The 27,492-nt window shown below is 38.7% G+C and overlaps 2 protein-coding genes across 9 annotated transcripts in view; one reads left to right on the top strand and one right to left on the bottom strand.

Annotated features, from left to right (window-relative positions):
• Positions 1-27,492, bottom strand: part of TBCD (tubulin folding cofactor D) — a 261,333-nt gene that overhangs the window by 167,519 nt on the left and 66,322 nt on the right. The gene's annotated exons all lie outside the window — the stretch shown is intronic.
• ZNF750 (zinc finger protein 750) lies at positions 18,219-20,826 on the top strand. The gene is made up of 2 exons (XM_073310530.1): positions 18,219-19,654; positions 20,109-20,826. Exons 1-2 carry the CDS (start codon positions 18,219-18,221, stop codon positions 20,824-20,826), a joined length of 2,154 nt encoding a protein of 717 aa, XP_073166631.1.

Below are 27,492 nucleotides of genomic sequence, written 5' to 3'. Positions count from 1 at the left end.
TATTTATGTGCTGTGGTTACTTTTGAATATTTGGGTTTTAGGCCCAGATTTAGGAAAGCATCTTACTCAGGACAGCATTTAAGTATGTGCTTAAGTGCTGCCCTGAAACAGGGCTTGGGGGTAGAGGGTTAAAAATACTACAGATATGAAAGCAGCAGCCCTCCCGGACCACTTCCTACCCCCGTCTCCTTTACCATCAGAGAGTAAATCACAGAAACTGAATGAAGTCTCTGATCTGTACACTCAGGGCTTGTCTACACTACCCCTGGATCGGCGGGCAGCGATCAATCCAGCAGGGGTCCATTTATCATAGATGCAGTAAATCGACCACTGAGAGCTCTCCCATTGACTCCGGTACTCCACCAGAATGAGAAGCGCAAGTGGAATCGACGGGAGAGCATCAGCTGTCGACTTAACACAGTGAAGACACCATGGTAAGTAGATCTAAGTACGTCGACTTCAGCTATGCTATTCACATAGCTGAAATTGCGTATCTTAGATCAACCCCATGTGGTAGTGTAGACAAGCCCTCAGTCACCTGCCTTTCCTTTGCAGGTTTGTACAGGTCTGTGTTGTCAGGTCTCACACAATGAGCTCCTGGGTAGTACTTTCTTCTAAGAGCTCAGAGCAGCCATCTGCTCTGTTCCACTGCCTGCCTGCCTGCCTGCGAGCTCCTCTGCTCCCTTTTAAAGCACTGCCTCCAGCACATGCAGGCTTTGCAGGTGTGGCTGGGCAGGGCCACCTAAACCCAGAGCTGTTCCTTAACCCCTTGTTCTCCAGTGCGAGATTTGTACATCCCATCACAATGCCCAACAACTTTTCCTCAATATATTATTTTTAAAACCTTATATCATTTTTAAAATACTTCCAAGAGTTAAAGGACATAATTAAAATAATTATCTTCCATTTCTTCTTTTATCATAGAATTATAGAAGATTAGGGTTGGAAGAGGAGACCTCAGGAGATGATCTAGTCCAACCCACTGCTCAAAGCAGGACCAATCCCAACTAAATTATCCCAGCCAGGGCTTTGTCAAGCCTGGCTTTAAAAACCTCTAAGGATGGAGATTCCACCACTTCCCTAGGTAACCCATTCCAGTGCTTCACCACGCTGCTAATGACGAAAAAGATTAAAAGTACCTGGATACCTGCCAAAAGCCTCACAATGAACTAACACCACAAAGCAGAATAATACACTTCAGTAGCCTGACTTCCTGATGGGTTCTCTTTCCAAAAAACCCAAGGCCCTTTTAATAAGCAACCTGCTCTAGAGGCTGAAAAGAGAAAGGAATCAGGATATAGATGGAGTAAAAATGACATACATAGAAACTATCATCCATTTCCATAAGAACAGAATACCAGTCCATAACACCACCAGCACTCCTGGTTTCCCATTCCCAGTTCTAGTTTTCTTGCCAAACCACTAGCAATCTCCTGCTCCACAATCCTCACTTGAGTCCCTGTCGTCTTCCTCCCTTTCCCCAGCCTCCTTGTTCCAGTCTCTCTGCCCTGCCAGTCTCAATTTCCACACTACCTCTTTGTCAAATCAATCTTCCTGCACTTACCCACTTCTGCTAACTGTGTCCCAGTCTACCCACCTCTCCAGGTTCCTTGTACCAGTGAACTCCCCACAGCTAGTTTCTTCCTCCACACTGCATGGACACCAGCAGGGGGCAGTATGGAGAGCACCAGAGACACTACTCTCTTCTTAATTCTGGCATCCTGAACCACATTGGCCCCTGGCTGCCTAGAGGAACAAGGGTAGGCAAAGTCTTCCTCAAGCCCTGCAGACTCAGGATGGAACATGCTCAGTACAGATGGAATCTTTGAGGAATTTAGCTGCCAAACTCTAACAAGCCTCTACTGAGAATGTGCAAACTGATTTTTCTAAGACTTCTAACTTGGCCAAATTCTGGCAGTTTTTACATAGGACCAACAAAAGGCACATTCTTGACACAAAGGCAATCCCCCTGCCAAGTTTTCAAGACCTTGCTCCAAAGCATGGAGGTGCCAGACCTTCTCAATTAAACAGTTTTAAGAATTTTTTTAAATGGGCAAAACAACGTATTTTTCCCTTATCCCATTTTCTGAAACACCTAAACCAATTTCACTGAAACTTGCCAAAAAGTTCAGCCTGGGGCATGCACCCAGTATGAAAAACTTTAGCCTAAACAAACAACATTTAGCAAAAATTTAAACAACTGAAAATAGCATCTGTGTTAGGCAACCTTGACTATAGTGGGCATTACCAGCTCTGCTGACAATATATGTTCAATCCTACACACATTTCTAGCAACTGTAAATTAGCCACTAATTTTTTTTGAAGTATTGACTTTAAGTACGAAAACCGCTAAAGGTCCTTGAAGCTCTTTCCAAAACACTCCTGACAACAGAAGTTTGGGAAGCTATAATGTAAGAAAATGGAGCTCTCTCACAAAGGCAGACATCATTCAACAGATTGCATCTTTCATACAAAACAACCACAAGCCAGCGCTTCAAAATTCTTTAAAGTGACCTATAAAGAGGAGGCAGGAAAAGGAGCCTCTCTTTTCAATGTTCACAGATAGTGAGGTTGTCAGGCTCTTTTTTATACATCAGAAAAAAGAAAAAAAGAAAAAGCCCAAGTTCTATAAAATCCTTTGCAAGTCACCTTTAAAGGAAATTTCCTTCTGACAGAGATTTCTACTTTTTTAGCTTCACTTCAGATACACTCTTTTACAATTGATTACATCTTGGATTTATTTTGTGTAATTCTGATAGTTAAACAATATTTTTAGTTCCCAAAATGGACTGTTTTGAAATCTGAAGTCTATTGTAGTAAGCAGCTATATTAAATTGAAGATTTAAAGTAAGATGTTTTGAGTTTACATTCTTCTTCCTCATAAGCAAGAAGTGGCTAACAACTTTCAAATATAAAGGTGTCACCAATCCTTTAAAATACCGTCAAAGATTTGAGCACCCACATGGAAGCTAGATTTTCCTGTTACCTACTTTAGAAAGAACATGGCTGACATGAAAATCAATTCAACTCAATTACCTATAAAGACAAAGTATATCATTATCAACAGAAACTATAATACTCTTGGATTATTTCACTCTTGGCTCCTGTTCTCCTAGGCTACAAAGTCTGATAGTGACCTTGCATAAATATACATGCACACCTTGACACCAACTGCTGAATCAAGCTTGCTTCTAACATCAAGGATCACCATTCTGCGTACTACCAGATCAAAACACATGAAGGTTTGTTACGTTACAAACATCAACAAGTGTGCTGGTATCTCTCTCTGGGCCTCAAAGAATGCTAACAAAGATTCTGCTGTTATCACAGGTCACAGAGGACATTTCCACTTTAATCAAATTAATAATACCTTTCACAGTAGCTGGGAACTTTTGTATAACAAACACAGCATGTTACACATAGGTGGATGTTTCTTTAAAGCCAGAATGTCTGCCATTGAGATTAGTGAAACCTCAGCAGAGCAATGATGGCAGCATATAAAAGCTCTCATTTCATATATCTATTTAATTGGTGATGGATGCATACATTTCGGGAATAGAATAGAAATGACAACTGACAGGTGGCTGCAAGGACTGAAAAGCTGCTTAATTACATAAATCTTTGCTGAAATATTGGTCCAGGGTAAAATTTTCAAGAGTACCTAAGAAATTTAGAAGCACAAATCCCATTGCCTTTCAGTGAGACTGAGGCGTCCAAATGTTTTGAAAATGGGACTCAGGCTAAGTCTCTTGGGTGCTTTTGATAATTCTACCCTAGATCTTCAGTTGGTGTAAATTGGTGTAGTTAATGGTGCTATGCCAATTGATACTGGCGGAGGACCTGGACCATTCTTTTCAAGATCTTACAGAAATATTTATTAGTGTACTTCTAGATAGTATATACCTTTATGCCTCTTACAGAAACAATACACCATGATTGCCATTCACTGGAACAGTACACAGTCAGTTTATTCCACTAAATTAGCACACTGGTCTTTTCTGTACTGACAGCATTAGACTCCATGCTCTTGTTTGGAGGCAGTAAAGTAAGGAGCCCTAGAGATAGAGCAAGCTCTAGAAGCTATAGAGAATCCCTCCAAACAGCAACCTGAGCCACAGCAAGGGCAAGAAATGAGGCCAGCCAAGGTCCCCCTATATGAGATCAAGAGAGACATCAAGCCCTGATCCTAGCTTCATGGAATTACAAAAAGGTAAAAGCAGGCACTCCCGGGGCAGAGTAAGCCATCGGAGGTAAAGCCATTCCCCAGAAGCAGCTGAATGTCCTTCTCAGTCCCTGGACTTATCTTTTACGTGCTATCTGCTTATTCTGATTGCTTCCCACCCCCACCTCTCATAGTGACTCTCCTCTCAGACCTCCATGTTCCACTCCTCCTTCCTTCTAGCCTCTATCCCTTCTCCCCACCTCCTCTTCTCTCCCTCCCTCCCCAGAAAATAGTTACTTCAGTTTGTAAGTTATTTCCTTTCTCCTACCATGCACTGAGTGCTAAAGAAGTATGCAAAGCATTTTCTTCCACCTTCTATATCAGAAACTGATTCTAGTGCATCCATAATGTTCCCAGATCCCACTAGTTTGGGAGTGAGAAACCAAGTTTAGAACTTGGATCACCTACACTGAGTCAGTAGCCTCTGAGCCAACCACATAGTCAACTCTTTATGTATATAATCAAAGTGACTGCTTTCTATATGAAATGCTGAATAAAAAGTAGCTTTCATTGTTAGACACAGTACAGGAAGAGAGATGAAATTCATCCTCTGCGAATGAATAAGTGAGTATGAATGTGTAGGCTAGTTGACAACAAAAGTGTTTTCCTTACTGGAATCCTGCCAAATTAACACCAATCCAGTTTCATGTTCAACCATGCAAAATCATTCTGCTGCGCCTCTCACCTCCCCTCTGCTTCCCTTCCTCTAACTTCCACGAAGCAACTGCTTCCAATCTTACTTTAACAATTAGTATGTTTAAATAAAAAAAGAGTAGGACTGTGCTGGACCATACAGTGCACTATGCAAAAATTAAGTTACCTGAAATATCCAGGACTTGATCAGGCTCCCACTGAAATCACTGACAAAACTAACATTGACTTTAATGGGAGCAAGATCAGCCCCCTAATTTTACGGCTACTAATTAAATATAGCTGTGACTATTTGCAGTGGTCAAGAAGCTGTGGAGACTTCAGTATAAGCACACTTTTAATCTCACCACTGGCATATTAGGAAACCCTTGGCATTTTAAAGTTCCTATATATTCCATCTTATTAATTAGAAAGTTTATAATGTAATGTCATCAAGAGAAATTTTAATAAGGTCCTTTCACAAGCAAACCGGAAATTCAAGTAAACAAGGATTCTCTTGTTGGTTTAGTATTTATCCCCACCCAATTAACAAAACAAAACAAAGGCTGAAGGCTACAAAACCACAAATACAGCAGCAAGACCAAAGAGATGTGAAATCATACAGCAACTAAGTGCGCATATTAAGATTTCATCACCTACAAATGCTGTAAGGTAAGGAGCCTTTCATTTAAGAGAGCTACAATCCTCAGTGTAGTAGTCCACTCTAGTTCTCCTATAGTGTTTCCTGGTATTAACATTTTAAATGACATCCTGAAAGAAACCATTCCTAAACCCCCTCTTTTAGCCTTCATCAAACAACCCCCAATCTCACTACACTCATCAGAAGCAAGCTCCCCACAGACCAGATACACCAAATCCTGTCAGAACAGACGCAAAACCTGCAGACATACATCCAACTTTATGATGATCAATACCTCCCACAACACACCTTTTCAGATCCATGGGTTCTACATGTGCCTATCACAACATGGGGTGTACCTCATCCAGTGCACTAACTGCCCCAATCACAACTATGTGAGTGAAACCAGACAATCACTGTTCTCCCAAGTGAACTCTCAGAGGATAATGATAAAAGACAAAAAACACCATAGTATCTCTGGGTCAACACTTTTCACAAAATGATCACACCATATATGACCTATTGGACCTCATCCTCAAAGAAAACCTGCATAACACCTTCAAAAGACAAGCCAGGGAGCTTAAATTCATAATTTTGCTAGATATTAAAAACCATAGACTCAGTAAAGACACTGGATTTATGGCTCATTACAACAATCTGTAAACCACTAACCCTCCTTCATCCTGTGACTGCAGAGGTCTTAACTTCCCACTTCTCCTCAAATGGTTTCTTATAACAAGTTAACTTCTTAACCTGTTCCACCTTCTATTTAGCTGTGCCACTCTGATTACCTTTCCCAGACCTGAATAGCTCTGTGTGAGCTCAAAAGCTTGTCTCTTTCACCAACAGAAGTTGGTCCAATAAAAGACATTGCCTCAACCACCTCATCTGTCTAAATGACTTCTAGTAATTTTGCTTGAAGGAGTACATTTTCAGTGTACAAGAATTTAACCTCACAACTACAGTAAGTTAATGGAAGTCATGTGGCTAATTGCTAACATGCAACATTTACCTACACCTAAATATTTAGAATAGATCACATGATATAATCAATTAGTAAGAAACAGTACTCTTAAATAGAATTTCACTCTTAAAATCTTTTTCAGAAGTAGGACAAATATCTTATTCAACTAAATATGTTTAAGCTGCTGATTTATGCGCTTTATTATTGCAGATTTCTGAGGCAGACAAGAAAACACACCATAAAGGGATATTTCCTCTGTCCAGTGGAAAGTCTTTAAAAATTCTATCTAAATTTTTAACCTATTGACATCTTTCAAGGAAGCAGGAGTCAAATTTCTAGGAGGGAAAAAAAAACAAAGTAAGTTATACCCCGAATCGTACTTGGAATATATCACATAACTAATAAAACTAGCCCCTCAAGTTTAGACTGAACATGAAACAATTAAGGTACGTACAAATTAATTCTAAATGAAACACTAGATAGTATATCAGCAAATGGATTTGTGCCAGAAATCCTAAGCAAACATGGAGATTGGAGCAAAATAAAAAACACAAGTGCCAACCACAAATAGAAGCAAGGCATATTTTGGTTCTCTGCTGGAGTGGTACGCAAAGACAACAATGACTACTAAAACCCCTTATTATAAACAGTCTATAACACGGCCCCAAGCATCTACTTCCAAACTAACCTGCTTCCCCTGTGTTGGTTCACTACCCCAGGGAGATGTTAGGAGCCAGCACAAGAATCATCTTAGTTTCCAATGCCAAAAAGGCAGTTACAATATAGGCCACAACAAACACCTGAAAATATCATTTGTAATCTGGTATTAAACTTCTGAATTTTTATGTATTTTCTGTACGGATAAGTTGAACTGGTGAGCTTGGACAAATGGCTTACAAAAGATTGCCAAGCTAACATGCCCAGACATATCTCCAAAGTCAGGAACTCAAAGTCTTTAGGAAGAATAAAGATATGTTTCAAAAGGTGTTACTGGAGAATCATTAAAACTAATAACTATCCATATAGAACTGGAAGAGGATACTTAAAGAGGATATTGTGTAAAATCCATGCATGTTTTGAGGCACAGCAGAAGCCATAACACTGGAGTCATACCAAATAGATTCAAAGAAGATTGTGCTATTTTGGAATTGGCTAGGGTAATGTAATCAAAGACATGCTAATTCTTACTGGATCTGTCAACACTTAACTACATCTACAGGTTCTGCAGTAGAAAGCGAGGGGACTTCCTGGACATGTGATTATGTTTTTAGGTAATATTTCCATTCTTAAATGAAAGCATCGTAGTATCCAACCAGATGAGTTACCTTAAGGTTATCTTTTATGATTCTCTGCATTATCTGTAGTAGCTGCTCAATATATTTATACTACTAAGACAACTTTAGTAGGATGTAGAAATGTAATACTGGAGATTGCCATCTCTTTTGCAGCTCTGTTTGGCGAGGGGATTCACAACTCCCTTTACCCTGGACAAGATGCCTAAGCTATTTATACCCTTTTTGACTCTGCTTCATCTGAGGTGGGAACTCAGATTCCTGCTTTCAGAGGAGCCCCAACAATGGCAAAGGTAGAATGACTGTGGAAAAAAATAACTATCAGTGGGGTAGTGGCTATTGTTACACAGACCTTGAAGGTCTGTGGAGTTATAAAATAACTTGATGGTGGCATTATAAAATAAGAAAATTTGTGAGGGAAATTAAATGTAGGTGAACAATTTGCTGTATTAAAAATAGCTCTTTACAGAAAAGACAGACCAAAGATTCCTCACTTAAGGGGGGGATCATAAGCTGTTACAAAAATTCCCTACAGCTTTTCTCTGACCAAGTCAACTACACTTTTGAGTCTCCGAAATAAAGGGATAAATTAAACAACATGGATCTTCAGCTACCTTCCTTACTATATAGAGAGCACCAATACTTTAGTATTTAAGCATCTTAAAGAAAAGCTATTTGCTACCGTACAATTGTCAACAGAAACCAACTATGGCCACTGGGTAACACTTATTTGATTGTCAGGAAGGCTGGTCTAAATTCCATTTAAGATTCATAAGAATCATTTCCTAGCCTACAGAGCGGGCAGGACTTAAACTATAGATACAGACCTCTGCAGAAATAAAAGGCCATTTAAAACAATGACAAAAGGACAGCTCAGTAATAAACACCAGTGTGTTACATCAATCCTGGAGTTTATACCATCTAATATGACTGTTGTGCTCATCCTCGTTTAAACAGTGTCACCCATCAGGTGAATGGTTAGGTTTATCTAATAATGATAGAAGCTGCAAGTGCAATGAATTAACAAAAAACAATAAAATAAATATTGGTTATCAGCTTTTACTAGGTCTTTGTGTTACCAGAATTTATTATTCCTAGCAGAGATTATACAGGAGCTATCCTATCACTTAGGTTCTACCACTTGGAATTTTCCTAAGGCTTTGGATTTCATGTCTTTTATACCCTTTTAACGTATACATAGTACCTCCAATTTCTTTAGCTGTTCCCTGCTGCAGCTGTACCTGCCAAACAACAGCCATTTCTAGGAGTGGCTAAGTGTTTAATAGCTCCATGATATATCTGGATCAAGGCAGGAGCAGGACAGCACTTCACTGCCTCCCTCACACTTGCGAGAGCAGGACCAGAAAAACAAAACAAATCAACAGTTTCTAAAACTTAACTGCCTCTCTGTCCTTTAACTTTCCTTTAACTTTCAGAAGCTGAAAAGTTCTCTCAGGTACTTAAAAATATTTTCTCAGAATCTATCCAGGAAAACATACCTCAGTTTCCCAAGGGTCAAACAAATCCATCACTCTTAAGGGAATGAAAGAAAGACAAAAAATGTATCCTCTCACTCCATGGAAAAGGAATGGAAAAACAAATACATGCTGCAAGTTTTAGAGAAGACACAAGGAGACAGTTAAGTATATCGTTCATGTTCCATTTCAGTCTCACAAGCACAAGAGAAAGGCTTCCTACAGTGAGAAAAGGAATACTAAAGGAAAACCTCCCAGATATTTGAGGAAACAAAGGACCTCTCCTTTCAGGAACAGTGTTTTCAGAGAAGTACTAAACATAAGCAAACATGGCAAACTCCCCTTGGGAAAAATTCTTCTTAAGAGTACAAATAGACTAAGACCTCTCCTTCCGAACTAAGGGGGAAGAGAAGGGATGTAACAGTCCTTACAGACAAATGGTGCAGGCAGAGCTTGATGGTAACACAATGCTGGTACTCCTTTTCAAACTGCTAAATTGCATTAAAAGAACCTAAAAATACACTTCCTAATGTTATTCCTCCACTGTAACTGCCACAGAGATGCTGTGCAATTGAAAAAAGGAAGGGACGTGATCTGTGCAACTGTGAATAGAACCGGGGATGTCCACAAGTCAATCCATCTATTAAACTTTGGGTTCCACTATAAAAAAAAAAGGTTGGAAAGCTTCTGCTTTAAATTTTTTTTTTTTTTTAAATTACCTTTACCTTGTGGACAAGGTCCTACATCCCATGTCAAGCCAAAACATTTCTTTTCTTAGCAATAATTGCACAAGGGAATCATACCTTTTTAGACAAGTATAGTTTTGTATTTTGTATGATGTTTGTAATACAAACGTAACATTGTCTGCTGGGCCTTAAAATTTATTATTTATCTATTTTGCAGTAGCACCCGAGTGCCTCAGTGAGACTCAGCACCCTATCATGTGAAATGCTGTGCAAACAGAAAGACAGACCATACCTGAACCAAAACACCTTACTGCCTAATATGAAATTAAGTTGCACATGCAGAATTCCAATTTTAGTCCACAGGAGATATTAGTGCAGACGGATAACAGGATTCAGCACACAGATCTTAAACAACTATGGAAGGCAAAAATCACTGTTGGTGTACACAGAGAACTCCCAGAATCATGCCTGTTTATACCAGCAGTGAACATGGTCTACACATTAGGAAACAGCATTTACATAACTAATTCTCTATTGGTCTCCATATTCCTGTTGGAGAGGTCTGACACAACACTCTTGTCAAAAAAGCTCTCTCAATAGCAAATTACCAAACTCATGTTCATTCAGAAACATTCCCTCTGGTTTTTCCTTTCTTGAAGTAACACACCCAGCGAGAAAAACCCACCCTTCCCTTTCACATCAACAGAAACTCTTTCGAAATTCCACAACTGATTCTCACGCTGGGGAAAAAAAAAAAAAAAAAAAATCAGACAAAATAATTTGTGCCCAGTCTGAAGCTGACTGCCTGAATTCACTATGAATTCACAGGGGAAATAAATGAAGGAATTTGTTAAACTAAATGTGGAGAGCAGTTTCATAGCCCTCTTTTACATGAACTTTGACTCTGCCTACATCCAGTTTTGACTTTCAAAAACTGAGGAATTTATTTCAGAGAAAGTATGAAGCATCATAAAGGTTTTTAAAGGGATAGAATACATGAGCTATGTTCTCTCATTTAATAGCTTTGCAAAGATAACTTTTAGATATCTAATTTAGTTCTGGTGAACGCAGTAATAAATTTGTCATATTTATAAATCTAACTAAAAGCAAGTATCAATGCTAGCCAAAGGTTATAATTTGGTTTGCTCAACAGCCATAAAGTTAAACTGCAAAAGGAGTGAATGCGTGGATGTGATAATCAATTTCCTACTGAGGAGTCTCCTTTCCATTTACAGTATCTGTGCATTTGGCTGTCAATTATAAGCAAGCTTTGGCAGGTTCCTGCGGCAAGCAAGCTTGGGGTTAGCTGAGTCCCGCCTTCACCAGAGAAGAGACTCATGAAGGATAAACCAATTTCAATAAAAGGAAAGAAAAAAAGATAATAAGCAAATGTGTTAAAAAGCCAAACATACAAAGGCATTCATACAAAACTATGGTTTCTATAGAACTAAAACCAAATATTGTTTGTTGCAGCTTGCTGTGTTTTACATGCAATTTTTTCTACAGTTTACCAACACTTAATCATTATGATCTGTGTCCCACCTAAACGGATTTAAAAGATCATAAGCTAAGCACATATCTACACCATGTTTCACCTCACTTACAGTAGATCATTATGCAGTGGCACAAACATGACTGTGGGAACAGAGAAATGTGCTTGTTGGAGGGCACAAAAGTGACAAGAGTTTTGTTTGATAGCTCAGACGCTGAGCTAATGCTGAACGAAAGCAGTGGATACAAATACATGAATCGTAGCTTCAGGCTGGAGTAATATCAGGTGCATCTCTACACCCTGAGGGCTCAACTCCTACACTTTTTAAATCCCTCCCACTGAAACAGCCTCCTTCAGTTTCACTTAGCCATCAAGCACAGAACAGGTACTTCTCTCCCCGCACTGACAGCTACAGCTTAGCAACAGTGATCACCTTGAACACTTCAGCCATCTACGTATCTGGTGAGTACTTTTTTAAACGTAAAATCAATTAAAGAGTAATGGTAATCAGACTGACACCCAATACGAAAGGATCAAAATGTATTCCCTTATTCTTTTAGCATTTATATTTCACTGCCTCTGTAAGCAAAATAACTCCTCTTCTAGCAGGTGCACTTATTGCATAGAAGCTTCTGATAAAACTTTAACATGACTTAAGTGAAATAGTTCTTTTATTTTGTGAGAAAGGATTTTTTTTCACTTTAGCTCCCATTGACTTTTTACATTAATTACAACATTTTTCCAAAAAAAATATTTTAAGCACCTGTTTACCGAGCACGTTAACAACAATTTAAACTGTGGTATAATTATGACAACAAAAATATTTTAGTTACCAGATATTCTTTTGATTATTCTCTAACTATAAAATATTAATATTTTGACCAATCTATAAATTTGTGCAAAATAAGATCTTGAGCACTTGTTTCAACTTTTTTTAAGCTTCTAGGAGGTATATTCTACACAGTATGAGAAAATACAGCTGTTTTATTAGTCACAATCATCTGTCTCTTTGGTTAATTAAAATGAATCATGATTAAGCACATACAATGTAAGAACTTCAGTTTTAAATTATTTAAATGTGCATCACTGATTTTAAAAAATGACTGCACTCAATTTACTTTGTGTTTGATTAACTGAGGCTTGACGCTATTAACCTTGTATTTACACCACAGATTTGGGGTACTATCTTGTGCTTCCTAGCTGAGCTATTCATGCAGCCTTAAACTCTTCTCTCCCCAACCTCCTATGTCCCATCCTATTTACCCACGAAACGACCCCTCTTCCCTATGTTTCCTCCCCATCAACTAATAGTTGTGCTAACATTTATTTTCCTGTTGAAAAAGAACTGAAAGTGTAGGAGGGAGTGGCAGTTAATCACTGGAAAATCTCAACTGGAATAAAACTCACAAATCTTGTTCTTGCAACACACAAGTTAGGTGACAATGGCATGTCCTTGAGTTATGCAATAATGCCACATCACAATATTTTAATTATAGCATGCCCTTCAAAATGTTCCACCCCAATGAGTACTCCTGGTCAGTAACATCAGCAAAAGGAATACTGCAACAACAATTGAGCACATATATTAATGTGTATGACAAACTGTAACGCAACCTGTCATAGCAATGTCCTACAAAGAAAGATTATAATTACCACCACTGTTTGCAATAAAGGAATTCTGGAACTACCCCTTTGGTAGATTAGACTTTTTTAAATAACTTTTACCACTTAGAATCTCCATACCAGCTATTTATATGTATAGTGACAAAATCGCAATATTCTTTCTTGTAGGATTTGCTAGCATAGTATGAAAATAAGAGGCTGGTAACAGTTTTGTCTCTTTAAAAACCAGGACAAAAAACTTGTGGCCAACCAAAATGAGACACATCTAGGCTGAGGAGTAGGAGTGAGGGGCTGTTATGCAAAAGGACAGTCTAGTACAGGGATATTCAACAGGCAGACCATGGGCCAAATCGGAACCGCCAGACACTTTTGAACAGACCTCAAAACCTTTTTATTTACTTAGTTATTGCGGTATGAAAAATGTTTCTCTGGAGTCTGGACCCTGACCAAGAAATTTGGACCATGACAAAAAATAATTGACTACCCCAGTCTACGTTAAAAGACCTACCATAGACAAGCAATTCATAAAAGGCCAATGAACCCTTCTGTTATAGTTTCACCAAATAGTAACCGAATGTATTTTCCATTAAAAATACGAGCGAGGTTGGAAACTAGGGATAGGAACTTTGTTATAATAATTACATAATTATCCAATGTGAATTTTAAAAATCAGATAGCCACAATAATAATGAAATAGAGTGTTACTTTAAAATTATGACTGTTACTGAAGATCATGATAAATTTTAGATATTATATTTGTGTTATTCAGATTCTAAGAAAAAACTAATTTTTTTCCTCATGACAACATTGACAATGCTATTCTAATATTAACAGTTTAACTTTTAATTTCCTCAGCACACAAATTACATATAGTACATCTATGAGGTCATTTTTTTTTATGTACTGTGCATACAGCAACTTTAAACATGTACAGCTATTTTGGACGATCTAATATTTTTCCTAGCTGTATTATTTTGTGAATAATTATTTTAAATTATGAAATATATTCCCCTGCAAATATTGTTGGGTTTTACTTAGAGAATGGAACTGGATTTCTCAGTCTTTGTTGGAACCAGAAGTATTTTATTCTTGGAATTTTCAACCAGAAGAGTTTTAGCTAGTGCTCCTCAGGGAAGCACAGAAAATAAGGAGGAGAGAATAGATACAACAGGCAGACACTGGCCTAAAATTAAGAGAGGTGAAAACCTCAAAATAACCCTCAGTGTACTTATTCGTTGTCTGAGGTGTCAGGGCAACTTCCTCTATAAGCACTACTGGCATCATGCTGGGTAGGTAAGAATCACGCTAGGGTAAAATAAACTTTAAAAATATATATATACACATGTAAAGCTTTTATAGTTCTCGCCCTTTTATACACACATTGCAAAGACATTTCAAAACTAAAAATTCATATTGTAGGAGTTGGTAAGGTGCAGCAATCCATTTACATGGTTAAGAAAGGATAGTTAAAATATTATTCAAATTATTCCTGTTCAACAACAGGAAAAAACACCATACACAAGGAGGAAAGTATGAGAATTTACATTATTAATCCAGGAGAAACTAATTATTAAACACGAAAAGCTAATTAACATTCTCTTTATAATAAATATTGTCATCTGAAATTCAAATACAAACTCAAACTGTTGATGTAAACTGCTCAAGTATGCATGCCCAGAGTAGTTTGTTTTGACAACACTATCTTCAAGCATAATTATTTCTGGTACTTTCAAGAAAGCACAAAGACTAACATGTCCAAACTGAGTTGACCAAGTTATTATAAGCTCTCCACTTTAGTTATACATTAGTCAAAAATGCAGCAAACTTTATTTCAGTCAAAACAATGGCAAATCACCCAACTTTTTTTTCCATTTCTTATTTTAGCAAGAGCAATGCTTACATATTTCAGAGAGATTCTAGCTAAATTTCATTTGTCTGGCAATTTATTTTCTGTGTACTGAATCATAATTCTAACAAGTGACTGATACTGACAAAATTTTAACATGCTGGCATGTATTTTACTAACATCATGCTGAGATAACTAGGATCTAGGTCTGACAAAAAAACAAAGAGCTTTAAATTTTTTTCCTGATGTAGAGAAATACATTAAATATTACCATGCAGTTATTTGTTTCTAGTTATTTAACTTGTTGTAAATCTATATATTTAAAATACATACTTAATGAAATGTTTGTAAGAATCAAAACCATTCTTATAGGCAAATCTAAACGTAGCTATTTTTTTCCCATAAAGTGCTGCGGAATTTATTCAAGCTGCCTTTAAGTTTACAATTCTACTAAAAACAGTAAATACTTAAATGTCTATGATAGCAGAAACACAAAATATATTGAATACAAGAACATTTTTCTCAAATTACTATACCTGTTCAAATAAGCAGCAATTTTCTAGCTTTGCCTTCAGGTTTCAATATTAATGTCTTGCACATAATTTTCTATTAATAAAGTGACTGATTTGAGAAATGCAAGACATCTTGATACATTAAATAAAATCTCAACAGCATGTAGTTACCAGTAGTTATTTTCCTAAATTTAATATTTTAATACTTCTAATTCAAACTTTTATGTAAGTAAAGCTTTTAGAAAAATATCAAACTACACTAGTCACTCACAATTAGTATTCCTGAAGTTTCGGGTAACACAATAGATACAGTACGTGGTTTTGCAACAGTCATCATTTTGATAATGATGCTTATAGTTCATGATGAAATCATCAGTTTTTAGATCTCTGCCATAACACATCCTAAAAAATCATGAGAACTTGACTCTGAGAGGTTCTCACGCCTTCAGAATCAGTGAACATACTGGAACAAGCTGATACAAGCCCTCCTGACTTATCTACCCGAAAATCATCAGGCTATATAAAGTATCCACTTCTTTAGTTTTCTGAAAGAAAGCAAGTGGATCATACCCCTATAAATCAATGGCTGTCTGACACGTTTCTACCTGAATATTACATATTCTACACACACACACTCAATCCACCCCCTTACCTCCAAGGTCCACTACACAGATGACTAACATTTAACATTCTTCATCTGTGTAGGGAACCTTGGAGGTAGGAGCCAGCATGGGGGATATGCTGCTGCTTCCAGGAGCCGTGCATAGCACGCGTGCAGTGGGGCAAGCCCCCAACCCCGCTCCCTGACTGGAGCGGGGCAAGCCCCAGATCCCACTCCCCAGCGAGAGCTTGAGGGCTGGATTAAAATGTCTGAAGGGCCAGATGCAGCCCCTGGGGCGTAGTTTGCACACCCCTGGGCTAGTGTCTTGGGGATAAAACCAACTCCCATTTTGGGTCTTACTTAATTCAATTAAAAGACATAGGCATTAGAAAAGACATTAGAATCTATTAGCTTGAGATTCTAATGCCTATTCTAATGCCCATGTCTTTTAATTGAATTAAGTAGGACCCAAAATGGGAGTTGCTTTTAAGTAGGACCCAAAATGGGAGTTGCTTTTAAGTAGGACCCAAAATGGGAGTTGCTTTTAAGTAGGACCCAAAATGGGAGTTGCTTTTAAGTAGGACCCAAAATGGGAGTTGCTTTTAAGTAGGACCCAAAATGGGAGTTGCTTTTAAGTAGGACCCAAAATGGGAGTTGCTTTTAAGTAGGACCCAAAATGGGAGTTGCTTTTAAGTAGGACCCAAAATGGGAGTTGCTTTTAAGTAGGACCCAAAATGGGAGTTGCTTTTAAGTAGGACCCAAAATGGGAGTTGCTTTTAAGTAGGACCCAAAATGGGAGTTGCTTTTATCCCCGAGACACTAGCCCAGGGGTGGGCAAACTACGGCCCAGGGGCTGCATCTGGCCCTTCAGACATTTTAATCCAGCCCTCAAGCTCTCGCCGGGGAGTGGGGTCCGGGGCTTGCCCCACTCCACGTGTGCTATGGCTCTGCATGGCTCCTGGAAGCAGCAGCATGACCCCCACGCTGGCTCCTACACATAGGGGCAGCTAAGGGGCTCCGCATACTGCCCCTGCAGCTCCCATTGGCCGGGAACCAAGGCCAATGGGAGCTGCAAGGACAATGCCAGCAGATGGGACAGGGCACAGAGCCGCCCGGCCACGCCTCTGCATAGTAGCCAGAGGGCGGACATGCAGCTACTTCCGGGAGCTGCTTGAGGTAAGCACCGCCTGGAGCCTGCGCCCCTGCCCCCCTTCCATGCCCCAGCCCTGGTCCCCCTCCTGCCCTCCAGACCCCTTGGTTCCAGCCTGGAGCACCCTCCTGCACCCCCAACTCCTCATCCCCAGCTCCCCCCACCCCAGAGCCCTCACCCAATCCTGCACCCCAGCCCCCAATTTCATGAGCATTCCATGGCCCACCATACAATTTCCATACCCATATGTGGCCCTCAGGCCAAAAAGTTTGCCCACCCCTGCACTAGCCAGTCCTAACATATCCATTCAGACATTTCTTAGACTGCCAAAAGATGCTATGCCAGGCAGGAGGGAGTGCTGTTTGGTCTCTGGAAAGACTGGGTCAGCTCTCAAGAGTGGAGCCAATCCCACTCTCCACCCTAACATCTCAGCCAGGGAAAAGAGGAGGAGGGATTCCAGCTGGCCTGGCAGGCTTGCGCCATACCACCTGCTGCTGCCAGAATCTACCCCTTGCCTTCTTCCATCCCTCCCTACAGCTCCACCTATCTATACTCTTTTTTTTGTCCTATTTACCTTCTGAATGAATGTTCCCTCAGCTTTCAGAAGAGCTTTTTTCGGAGTGTCTCTCTCTCTCAAAAAAAGTCACTTCTTTAGGTGCCTAAATATGCACATGGATGCCTAACTTTGGGCATCCAAGTCTGAAAACATTCACTTCAGCTTTCTATGCGCCCACCTGATATTACATATGGGTAATACATGTGCTTGACACATTTCAACAAGGAAAAAATCTTCAGACAGATGTGGTCAAAAGAATGCATTCTTTTTTTATTTAATTATTGTGTGCCAGCATATTTGACTTAAATTTTTCTGTTACAGTTCCTGTACTATAAATTACTGGAGAGTTGCTTTTTCCCTAACATCTTGCAACAGAAGAGCTGGCTTCAAATCAAATTTTCCTTTCTAATGTGGAGAACAGATTCTTGAAACCTGAAAAACTGAAAACATCAACAGTTTGAAACTGAAGAGATCTGCAAAAAAAATTGTTTTATAAAGGAACATTAAATATAAGCTTTAAAGCAGAAAAATGAGTCTCCTCAAAGAGCGTAAACCAAAGAAACCTCATTATATCCCAAGGCCTCCAGGAAAACCATTTAAATATAAGTGTTTTCAGTGCCCCTTTACCTGCAATGAGAAATCCCACCTTTTTAACCATATGAAGTATGGTCTCTGCAAAAACTCAATTACTTTAGTATCAGAGCAGGATCGAGTTATCAAGTGCCCAAAGTCCAGTTCCTTGGAGCCCAAACAGCTCAATCAGATAGAACCTACAGCTAAACCAACTTCTTCTAAATCTATCACAAACGGTCTATCAAATCTTGATTCTAAGTCTCAATATGCTTTTGCAAAAGATGATGCCAAGGAAAATGTAGAATTACAAAATCAGACAACAAATAAATCAGCTCAAGAACAAAAGTCTGTAATACAAAAGGAATTAACTCCTGCCAGTACTACAGCAGAAAGTGTAATCAACATGCAGCCTGGTTTGGATGGCATTGTAAGGCCCTCAGCTTTTGTTCCTGTAGGAGAACACAGACATAGTAAAGGCCCAGAAACTAATGAGGTTGCTGAAATGATATCCCTGTCTAATTCGAACAAAAGCTTGCCTTTTCATGCAAAGTCTGCATTTCATACTCCAAACCATCCATGGAAAACAGGTTCTACTTTTATCCCACCAGAGTTTCCACATAAAATTCCTCCCACAAAAGGTTTTGGTCCCATTCCACCTTACATGCATCCAATGATTCCAGAGTATTCACCCCCTTTTTATGAGCATGGACTGGCAATCTATGCACCTTACTTGCTTCCAAGTAACTCACCAGAGTGTGAAAACTCTGTGCTGTCTGTCTATGGGACCCAAGATCAAAGACATTTTCTTCCCCACCCTGGGCCACTCCCAAAGCCAATAAATCCATCATCATATGAGCACTACCGATTACTTCCACAATATCATTCCAGTCCCCCAGTGCCATATGGATTTTGCAGACCAACAGATCCTCCATTTTATAGATTTCCACATGTAGCTGGTATTAGCAGAGATCCAAGTTCTCATCTAATGGAGGAAACTACCTTATTGTATCCAACTTCTTCAAGTCCATCTCAACAATACTCATTAAGCGCCCATAAAAAGCAGACTGATTATGAAAAAGAAATTCCACTGCTGCATGCCAAAAACCATTCAAAAGAAGACCCAAATGAAAGAGAGAATGCCAAAATGAGCCCCCGTGCAGGGAGTGCAGCAACAGGCTCACCTGGTAGACCCAGCCCAACTAACTTCACTCAGACAAGCCATGTCTGTGAAGGCCTGTTTGACCTCTCTAGCAAATCACCTTCCACTGTAACTGGGAAGTATGACCAACAGGAAGAAAATTTCTCAGCCTTCAGACTTGCAAGGAAAAGCACAGATCAATCAACTCTACTTCAGAATGTGCAGAAACAACAATATAGAGATTCATCTACCAGGTAATAAAAAAACAAACCCTCGACAAATTGCTTTTTCAAGATTTATTAGGGGAAACAAAGACAACTCTATTCATATTTTAAATGTCTAGTATATGAAATACTATCAACAATGTTGAGATGTTTAAAAAAATTTTTAAAAACTATATGTATATCTATGCAAAGTATAATACCAGTTCCCATAAAACCTGTAAGTACAGTGGTCACTTAATAGAGCTTGCCAGCTTTCCATAAATATATAACTTAACTCAATTGTTCCATTAGTATCCACATTTCCCTCTACCTACTCTAAAGAAATATCCCGAACACTACAAAATCTGATATTAGCCACAGTGATTTTCACGTTTAAAGGCTGCCCAATGTAGTTAGAGTTCTGGTCAAACAATTCTCCTTCCCCCTCCCCATTAGAAAATAAAAAAACTTAATGAATTATGTTTTTTGTTTCCATTTCTTTCAGTGTTCACATCACTGGGGAAGATACACATATTCAGACTGAAAGTCAAGCAAAGAATGAGGCCTCTCTATCCAACACAGAGGACGACACAGGGATAACTCCACTTAATCTTTCAAAGAAGCCTGACACACACACAGGAGTTGTTCATGAACACCTGTACAAAAATGCTTCCAAAATGGAAATTCAGACTTTAACTGAATTGCAAGACATGCCTCTGAATCTCTCAGTGAAAGATTCCTATAACATCATCAGCCTGAAAACTTCATTTCAGCGTTCATCATATGATGCTGGGACTGCAACCACTCCAAACAATGAAAATGAAAATTCTGAAGATGTATACAACACAATGAATCCTAACAGTGCCTGTGACAAGCCTTCTTTCACAGCACAGAGTACTGAAGTCCAAGATTTAAGAGTAATTGACAATTCTGATGAACAAAAACAAACAGCAGCGGTTGCTCTTTGTCAGCTAGCTGCATATAGTCCTAGTAAAGTAAGAATGGACAAGGAAGAGCAAAGTTCTCAAGACTGTAGTATTCCATGTACAGAGCCCATCCTCAGTTCTTCAGATACTCAGGATAATCACCGCAATCACAAAACAAAAGGACAAAAAAGGACAAATCAAAAAGATTCAGCAAAATCACAGCAAGGGTCTAAAAGAGTAAGACCCAACGACTGCAGCAGAGTGTTTACTCTAAGAAAGAGAACACGAGTATCATAATATTATTTCACTTGCTAATGTATATCCTTTTACATCATGGAGCAACTGTTAAACTTATCTGCTAGATTACACAGTTTCTCTGTACTGACTTATTTTTTCGGCTGACTTTTTTGTTTGGGCCATAAGAAGCTATGTACAAACTACCATGTAAATAGAATGTGTTTATAATTTTGTACTAATATTTTTAAGTACTTGAAATTTCCTATGTGTAAACTCAGATTTTCATGAGTAACCTTTTGCATTCATAACTTAAGCCAATCGAAGTACATGAGACGGATGTTTAATGTTTTTGGGAATTGCAATATGGTAAAATACCTTTTACATCTGCTTTTATTACAAGACTTATAAACTTTAGAAACAATGTACTGTTCATCATGCGCTCTCATATCATATTTAACTTAATTTTGTTTAATGAATCTAATTTTTTTCCCTAGCAAATAATTTTTCTTTAATTCTGCAGTAGTTTAAATTCAGCTTAAATTTAAATTTGTTATTTAGACCTTAGTTTAAAAACTGTGTTTTGAATGTGAATACACCGCAATGGTTGTACTGAAGAAACACTGCTAAATTTTAGATCTTGGGTATGCACAAGCTTGCACCAGTTTAATTAAACCAATTCAGTTAAAATAGTGCAAATCCCTGCATAAGCACTTTTATTCCAGCTTGAGAGGCTTACTTTGCTTTAAATTAAATCTGTTCTTCATAAAATTAGTCCTGCAGAAGAACACGGACATAGCAAAGGCCCAGGAACCAACTTAGTCAGCTAAGAACAGGTTTAAATTTAAACCAAAATAAGCTTCTCAAGTTGAAATAAAAGTGCTCATGCTCACACAGGGTTTGCACCAGTTTAACTGAATCAGTTTAAATTTATAGCTTGAATTAAACCAGTACAACTCCGTGTGCAGACAAGTCCTAAGGCTGGGATTTTCCAAAGAGTTAGGTTTCCAAATTCCATTGAAGTTCAACAGTATTTGGGCACCTAACACTCCTAGGCTCCTTTGGAAATCCCAGCCTAAAAGGATAGCTATGCCAATAATTTATTTCACTTGAGGAAAGCACTGCTGGTGAAGGTTTCAATTTCAGTAAATATGTATCACTAATTCTGGAACTTAATGTGCTTTTGCAGACAAACTATTTTCTAATTCTATAATTGTGTATAAGAACTTCTCATTTTTCAAATAAAGCTAAGAACTGTACTTTAATTATTAATTCCATATATTTTAATGATTAAGGAACAAATAAATTGTCTATGTTATTATTGTTGGTAAAGTGTGTTTTGCACAAAAAATAATCAATAGCATGTTACACCAATATTTGCTTTAGAGCTAGCAATTGAAGTAAATCATGGCCTAGCATATCAGCCACCTATCTTATGATATTAAGATGAGTTTCCTTAACTGGAAAGCTACAGGTGAATGAATCTGCATACTGTACATCCCAGCCATTTGGGAAACTACAGGCACTCCCGAAAATCCCACAAAGATGTTATCCAGACAAGCTTTGCCAAAGGTTTAACAAAAAACTGTACTACTTATGATTCATAAGTAATCATGTTTAGACTTGTACAGCAGCTGCTAATGTAACTGGTATTAAAAAATTGAAACTGCCCAATCAGTTTGAGTAAAACAAAGGAAGATCATAAACCAATTTAAACCATATATACACCTTTCACATCAACTAATTACTCAGATACAGGAGAGCCCCATTTATACAAAAGACAACAATGGCCATAAAATGAATTTTAAAAAGAACAGATGCTTTTCAATGCAACTGATGCAGTTTGGGGGCATAATCTAATTTCCAAATAATATGGTATCTTGGGATAAGATGGATTTGGCTAGGCAAGATTCTGCTAGATATAATATTAACTGCAGACTATACGAATTAGATGTTTGATAATTCTAACAACCAATGCTAATAACTTAGGTACATTATATAAATTAGCAACCAACTGTATAATAACAAGCGACAGAGAGAGTAGGAAGAATTTCTCCCTGACCCTACCTGGTATTCAGTTTAATGCCTTGAAGTATGAAGATAAATGACAAGTGTTACTTTATCCTTAGTACTGTACATATAGTTGTTACTAGAGTCCAATTTTTTTATTTTTATTTTTTTTGAGCAGGACTAAGCCAACTGCATCAATAATATACCAAGGCAGTGAGTTCCATAGATTAGCTACACATTGGGTATGTCTACACAGCAATGCAAGCCCGGGTTTGAGCCCAGACTAAAGCCTAACCACCCTTGCATCCACACCCCAATTGTGCTAATCTAGAGATTGGACCTAGAGTCCTGGGGCCATGCATGGCTGTAGGATCCAAGCCCATGTTAAGCTGGGACCTAGGGTCCTGAGCCCTATTGCTTTCCTGTGTGCATGTGGCCCTGGCTAGACTCAGGTCCTGGAAGTTCTCCAGATGTATCCCAGAGTTCCCAGCGGAAGAGGAGCAGCACTGCCAACGTTACTCAACCTAAACGTGGAGAGCCAATTCTCAGATTACGTGGGAGTTCAGTTTAAAGAGTTCTCAAACTGCAGTCATTCTACTGCGACAGCCACCAAAGAAGATAATTACGCAGTTTATGTACTCATGTGCTCCTTATGGGCACCTGAGTCCCATCAACAGCAGTAGTGTTTTCCTGCAGTGCAACACATTCGTAGGACTAGAATGTCGACACCATGGGGGGTGTGGGCGTGGCTGCTAGGCACTCTGGGATAGGACTACTTTGACTCAGGTCTGTGTACTGCAATGTGGACACCAGAGCCCTAGACCTAGGGTTAAAATGCAATGTAGACAATCAAGCCCATTGTTCCCTGACATAGGCCAGCTGACTCAAGTCCCACTAACCTTCAGCTTACACTGCTGTGTGGACATACCCAGAGATACTTTTGAAGATCCCTTGTATCCATTTTCATGCTTGTGCAAGCTTGCTTGCAGCTTTCTTCACATGTTCACCTATTGGAAAGCATAGACCTGAGCAACTGGCTGATCTCCTCCATCCCATTCATTACTGACTCTCTTATATTTTCATAGGCAAACTTCATCATCTTAGTTTATAAAAACATGTTCTCATGCCTCTTTACCATATGTTCTCCTACCACCATGCCTCCAAAATTCCTTCTGCCCTTCTCAGGATCTCCTTCCACACTGAAAACAGTCTATTCTTACTCTGTATACCTTATCCCAAGCCTTTTTTTAAAAAAAATCCTTTGCAGGACTTCATCTTCCACCCACCTATTACTCATTTTGCTCAATGGCCTTCTATGAGGAACTTCATCAAAGGCCATTTTAAACTCTATATTAAACTACACCCACCAGTTCTCCTTTACCTGTTTCAATTTTCAATAGTGTTCTAACACAGTTAAAAGAGGCATAGTTCATACTTAGAGGTTAAATGCTAGTTTGCCCACTATATTCAGACTGATGCTTTATAACTAGCTAGCTAGACTTTTCTAATTTTTTCCCTGTTATTTAAAGCAAGATTTAGCAACCTACAATTTCCCAAATCACCCTGAGCACTTTTGTTAACAATAGATAGGTACAATGTTGACCTGCCTTCCTGAAGATTAGTTCTTTTCTAATGATAAGGTGCATGTTTTTTGTAAGTAGAACAGATACTGCACTCTGTAGAACATTAAAGCTCTTGTATGAAATGCCCTCCAGCTCACAGTGGTGTAATTTATTTTCTCAAGTTATTCTACATCTTTAATATCCACCCCCCTACATAGTGCCTCATCTTCAGTTCCTGTAAGGAGTCCTCTTTAAAGGCAGCCTGGTGTAGCATAAAACACAGGAGGTGAGAAACAGGAACATTTTATGCATGCTACTAACCTCTGTATCAGATAAGTGATGGTGACTGCAGAATGCTGAGAAAGAGGCAACAACCTACTAAACAATAACAACAGGCAATTCAATTACTGGTACAAACTTGCTGAATGTCACATCAGGACATGGTTTAGAGAAGTTATGTCTCCATACCATCAGCTATTGCTTCTTGAAACAGTTTGTTCTGGGCCCTAAAAGGAGAGAGGTTACTCTTGACTAGAGCTGGTTGAAATTCAAGATTTCCAGTCCAGGGGAAATTCTGACATTTTGAAGTTTTCTTTCATCCTAAATCAGAATAAAAAGTCAAAATTTTGAAATTTCCCACAAAGCTGTTTTGACAAGTTCAAAAGTGTTTCATTTACAGTATATCGAAACAAAAGGTCTAAATGAAGTGCTTCGGCCTTATATAAACAACGCACTTGGTGATTTTTCAAGGGAAAAATTTCAATCACCTCTGAAATGTGCTTTGCACCCTGCTGTTTGAAACTGCAGCAGGTCAATGCACAGTAGAGAACTTTTTATATGGCAGCAGAACAGTCCATATGGAGAGTTACTGCATAGCACACTGAAGCAATGTAGATTTATATTCCATGTAATAAGTGCTCGTGTACACATGCACTTAGTCTGAGTCACTCAGGAGTTGGTTCCGAAGTATGGTTGCACAAGCAGATCACAGTAGGAGTGGATGATGATACTCTTGGGGAATTCCATTCTTTACTCAATGAGTATTCACAGAAGGTGGGAAAGGACAGATGCTTCTTCCTCCTAAGGGAACTGTATGCAGTTCACCTTGTCTCCCTTGCCCATGCAGTGTGCACACAGGGAGCTGCTTAAAGGGTTACTGAAGAGATACGGAATCTGATATTTTCAGTATGCTGATAAACATCCAGTGCTATTGAGTTCCTGGCCCAATGTCTGAGGGAAAGTGGGGCATCAAGGAGAGCTAGCTGCCTGAAGCTTAATCCAGAAAAAACTGAGATTGTAACACTGATTAGTTGGGAGAAGCAACTGGAAGATATGGAAATGATAACATCTCCTTTAATTGAGAATACATACCCTCCATTTGTGACTTATGTTTGCAGACGGTAGGACTGGGGTCCTAGTTGCTTTTAGATGATCAAATAGCAGCAGTGTAGGAATACTTTCTTCTCTAATCTGTGTCTACCTAGAGATTGTAACCATTTCTTTCAGATGTAGACTTTGCTACCATAAACCATGTTTCTGTCACCTCAAGACTGGATTACTGTAATGCACTCTTATATGGGGATACACCTTACATCAAAGTGGCAAGACAGAGCAGCCCACTTATAAAGCAGGATTTTTTGGTGAGAAACCATGACTTCTGTGCTGCATATCCAGCACTGGCTGCCTTCAGAGTGGAGTTTGAAAATGTGGGTTTTGATCTACAAAGCCCTAAATGAAAAGGAGGAGAGGAAAAAGCGGGGTTGGTGTTGTTATGAACCTGTTACAGGGCCCTGTTAAAGATTACCCCTATATTATTTTATCAAGGTTCATTTTGAGGTTATAGGTGTTCAATTGTTTAAATGAAAGTATCGTAGCCAAAGGTATAAAGACAACTATATCATAAGCAGGAATCCTGCAGGAGAGTCATTACATCCTCAGATCACAAAATGTAGATGTGCAATCAAAGTAAACAGGCTGCTGCAAAGCGTAATTTTTTTATTTCCATCTTTCTTTACCCCTCAGAACGTCCATGAAACAATTTGATGGTCAAAAACCCACAGATTACTACATATATAGCCCATGCATATTCAGATAAGATTTACCGATGTTTGTACTGTTAACATCTACGTGAGGGAGGAAGGGGAGGTATCACTGTCATCCTCACTTCATACATGTTGAAAGCTGAGGCTAAGAGGTAAAGTGATGTGGCTCAGTGGCATACAGCAAATTACTGGCAGAGCCAGGATTCCAACCAGCCACATTTGATTCCAAACTTCCTGACACCCCTTAATTTACAGTTGACATTCTCCATATTATTACTGAAAAATGTTGCATTATCAGGCTATCAGATTCCAGGTATAAAGGTCTAAGCCTCCAATTCTGTAAGGACTTACACACATGCTTAACTTTTTGAGTTCAATGGCACTATTCAACTTAATGTTAACCATTATATATAAATTTGCAGGACTGGGGCCGAAGTACTTAGATAGTGGTATAAGCAGAAAGATATTTGCATGGTACCAAGATTTTCTGTGTAGGAGGAAAACCTCTAAAATTATACAGAAATAAAAAAAGGAGGCTCTGCCAAATTATGATAAGTGAACCATTTTAAGCAATGATAAAAGACATCCTGTATTCCTGACCTATACAGTTTTGGCCTTTGTCATTTTATGGAGACAGAGAATGAAGAGGAGCAGTACTGAAATAAAGAGAATATAAAGAATCAATAGATTTTCAAAAACAGGACAAAAGCTTGAGGCCATGAAGCTTTCACTGATGTGATCCTGGAGCTTTTCTATATATATATACACACTATGTACGGCTTTGAAAATTAACACTTTGTCCACTCTGTCTCAATCATTTCAACAGTATGGCAAATTACTTTAGTAGTGAGGCAAGACAATTATTTCAAGCCAGTGCCCTTCTCTAGGCACCTAAAACCAAAGTCTGGTGCACAAAAATTGGTTAACATAGAAAATAGGCAAGCTTTTCTATCCAGCCTTATCTTCTTCCAGTACAAGCACTTCAACAACATCTGATAATCTTAAATTAAGGGACTTAGGTGATCATTTTCGTTTGTTCAGTTGTTGGGTGGGGGCGGCAGTTTGTTTCAATTTGTATTTTACAATATATAAACTCTGCCAAAGTTCTTTACAAC

The sequence above is a fragment of the Lepidochelys kempii genome, chromosome 14, assembly GCF_965140265.1.
Source record: "Lepidochelys kempii isolate rLepKem1 chromosome 14, rLepKem1.hap2, whole genome shotgun sequence".
Taxonomy (NCBI): domain Eukaryota; kingdom Metazoa; phylum Chordata; order Testudines; family Cheloniidae; genus Lepidochelys; species Lepidochelys kempii.
Note: the sequence above shows the minus strand (reverse complement) of the source record. Positions and strands in the feature narration are given on the sequence as shown.

Excerpts from the sequence above, each read along its gene's own strand:
- ZNF750 (XM_073310530.1), top strand. The coding sequence starts at position 18,219 with ATGAGTCTCCTCAAAGAGCGTAAACCAAAGAAACCTCATTATATCCCA. Across the intron at positions 19,655-20,108 it reads TATAGAGATTCATCTACCAG|TGTTCACATCACTGGGGAAG; the intron begins GTAATAAAAAAA and ends CATTTCTTTCAG.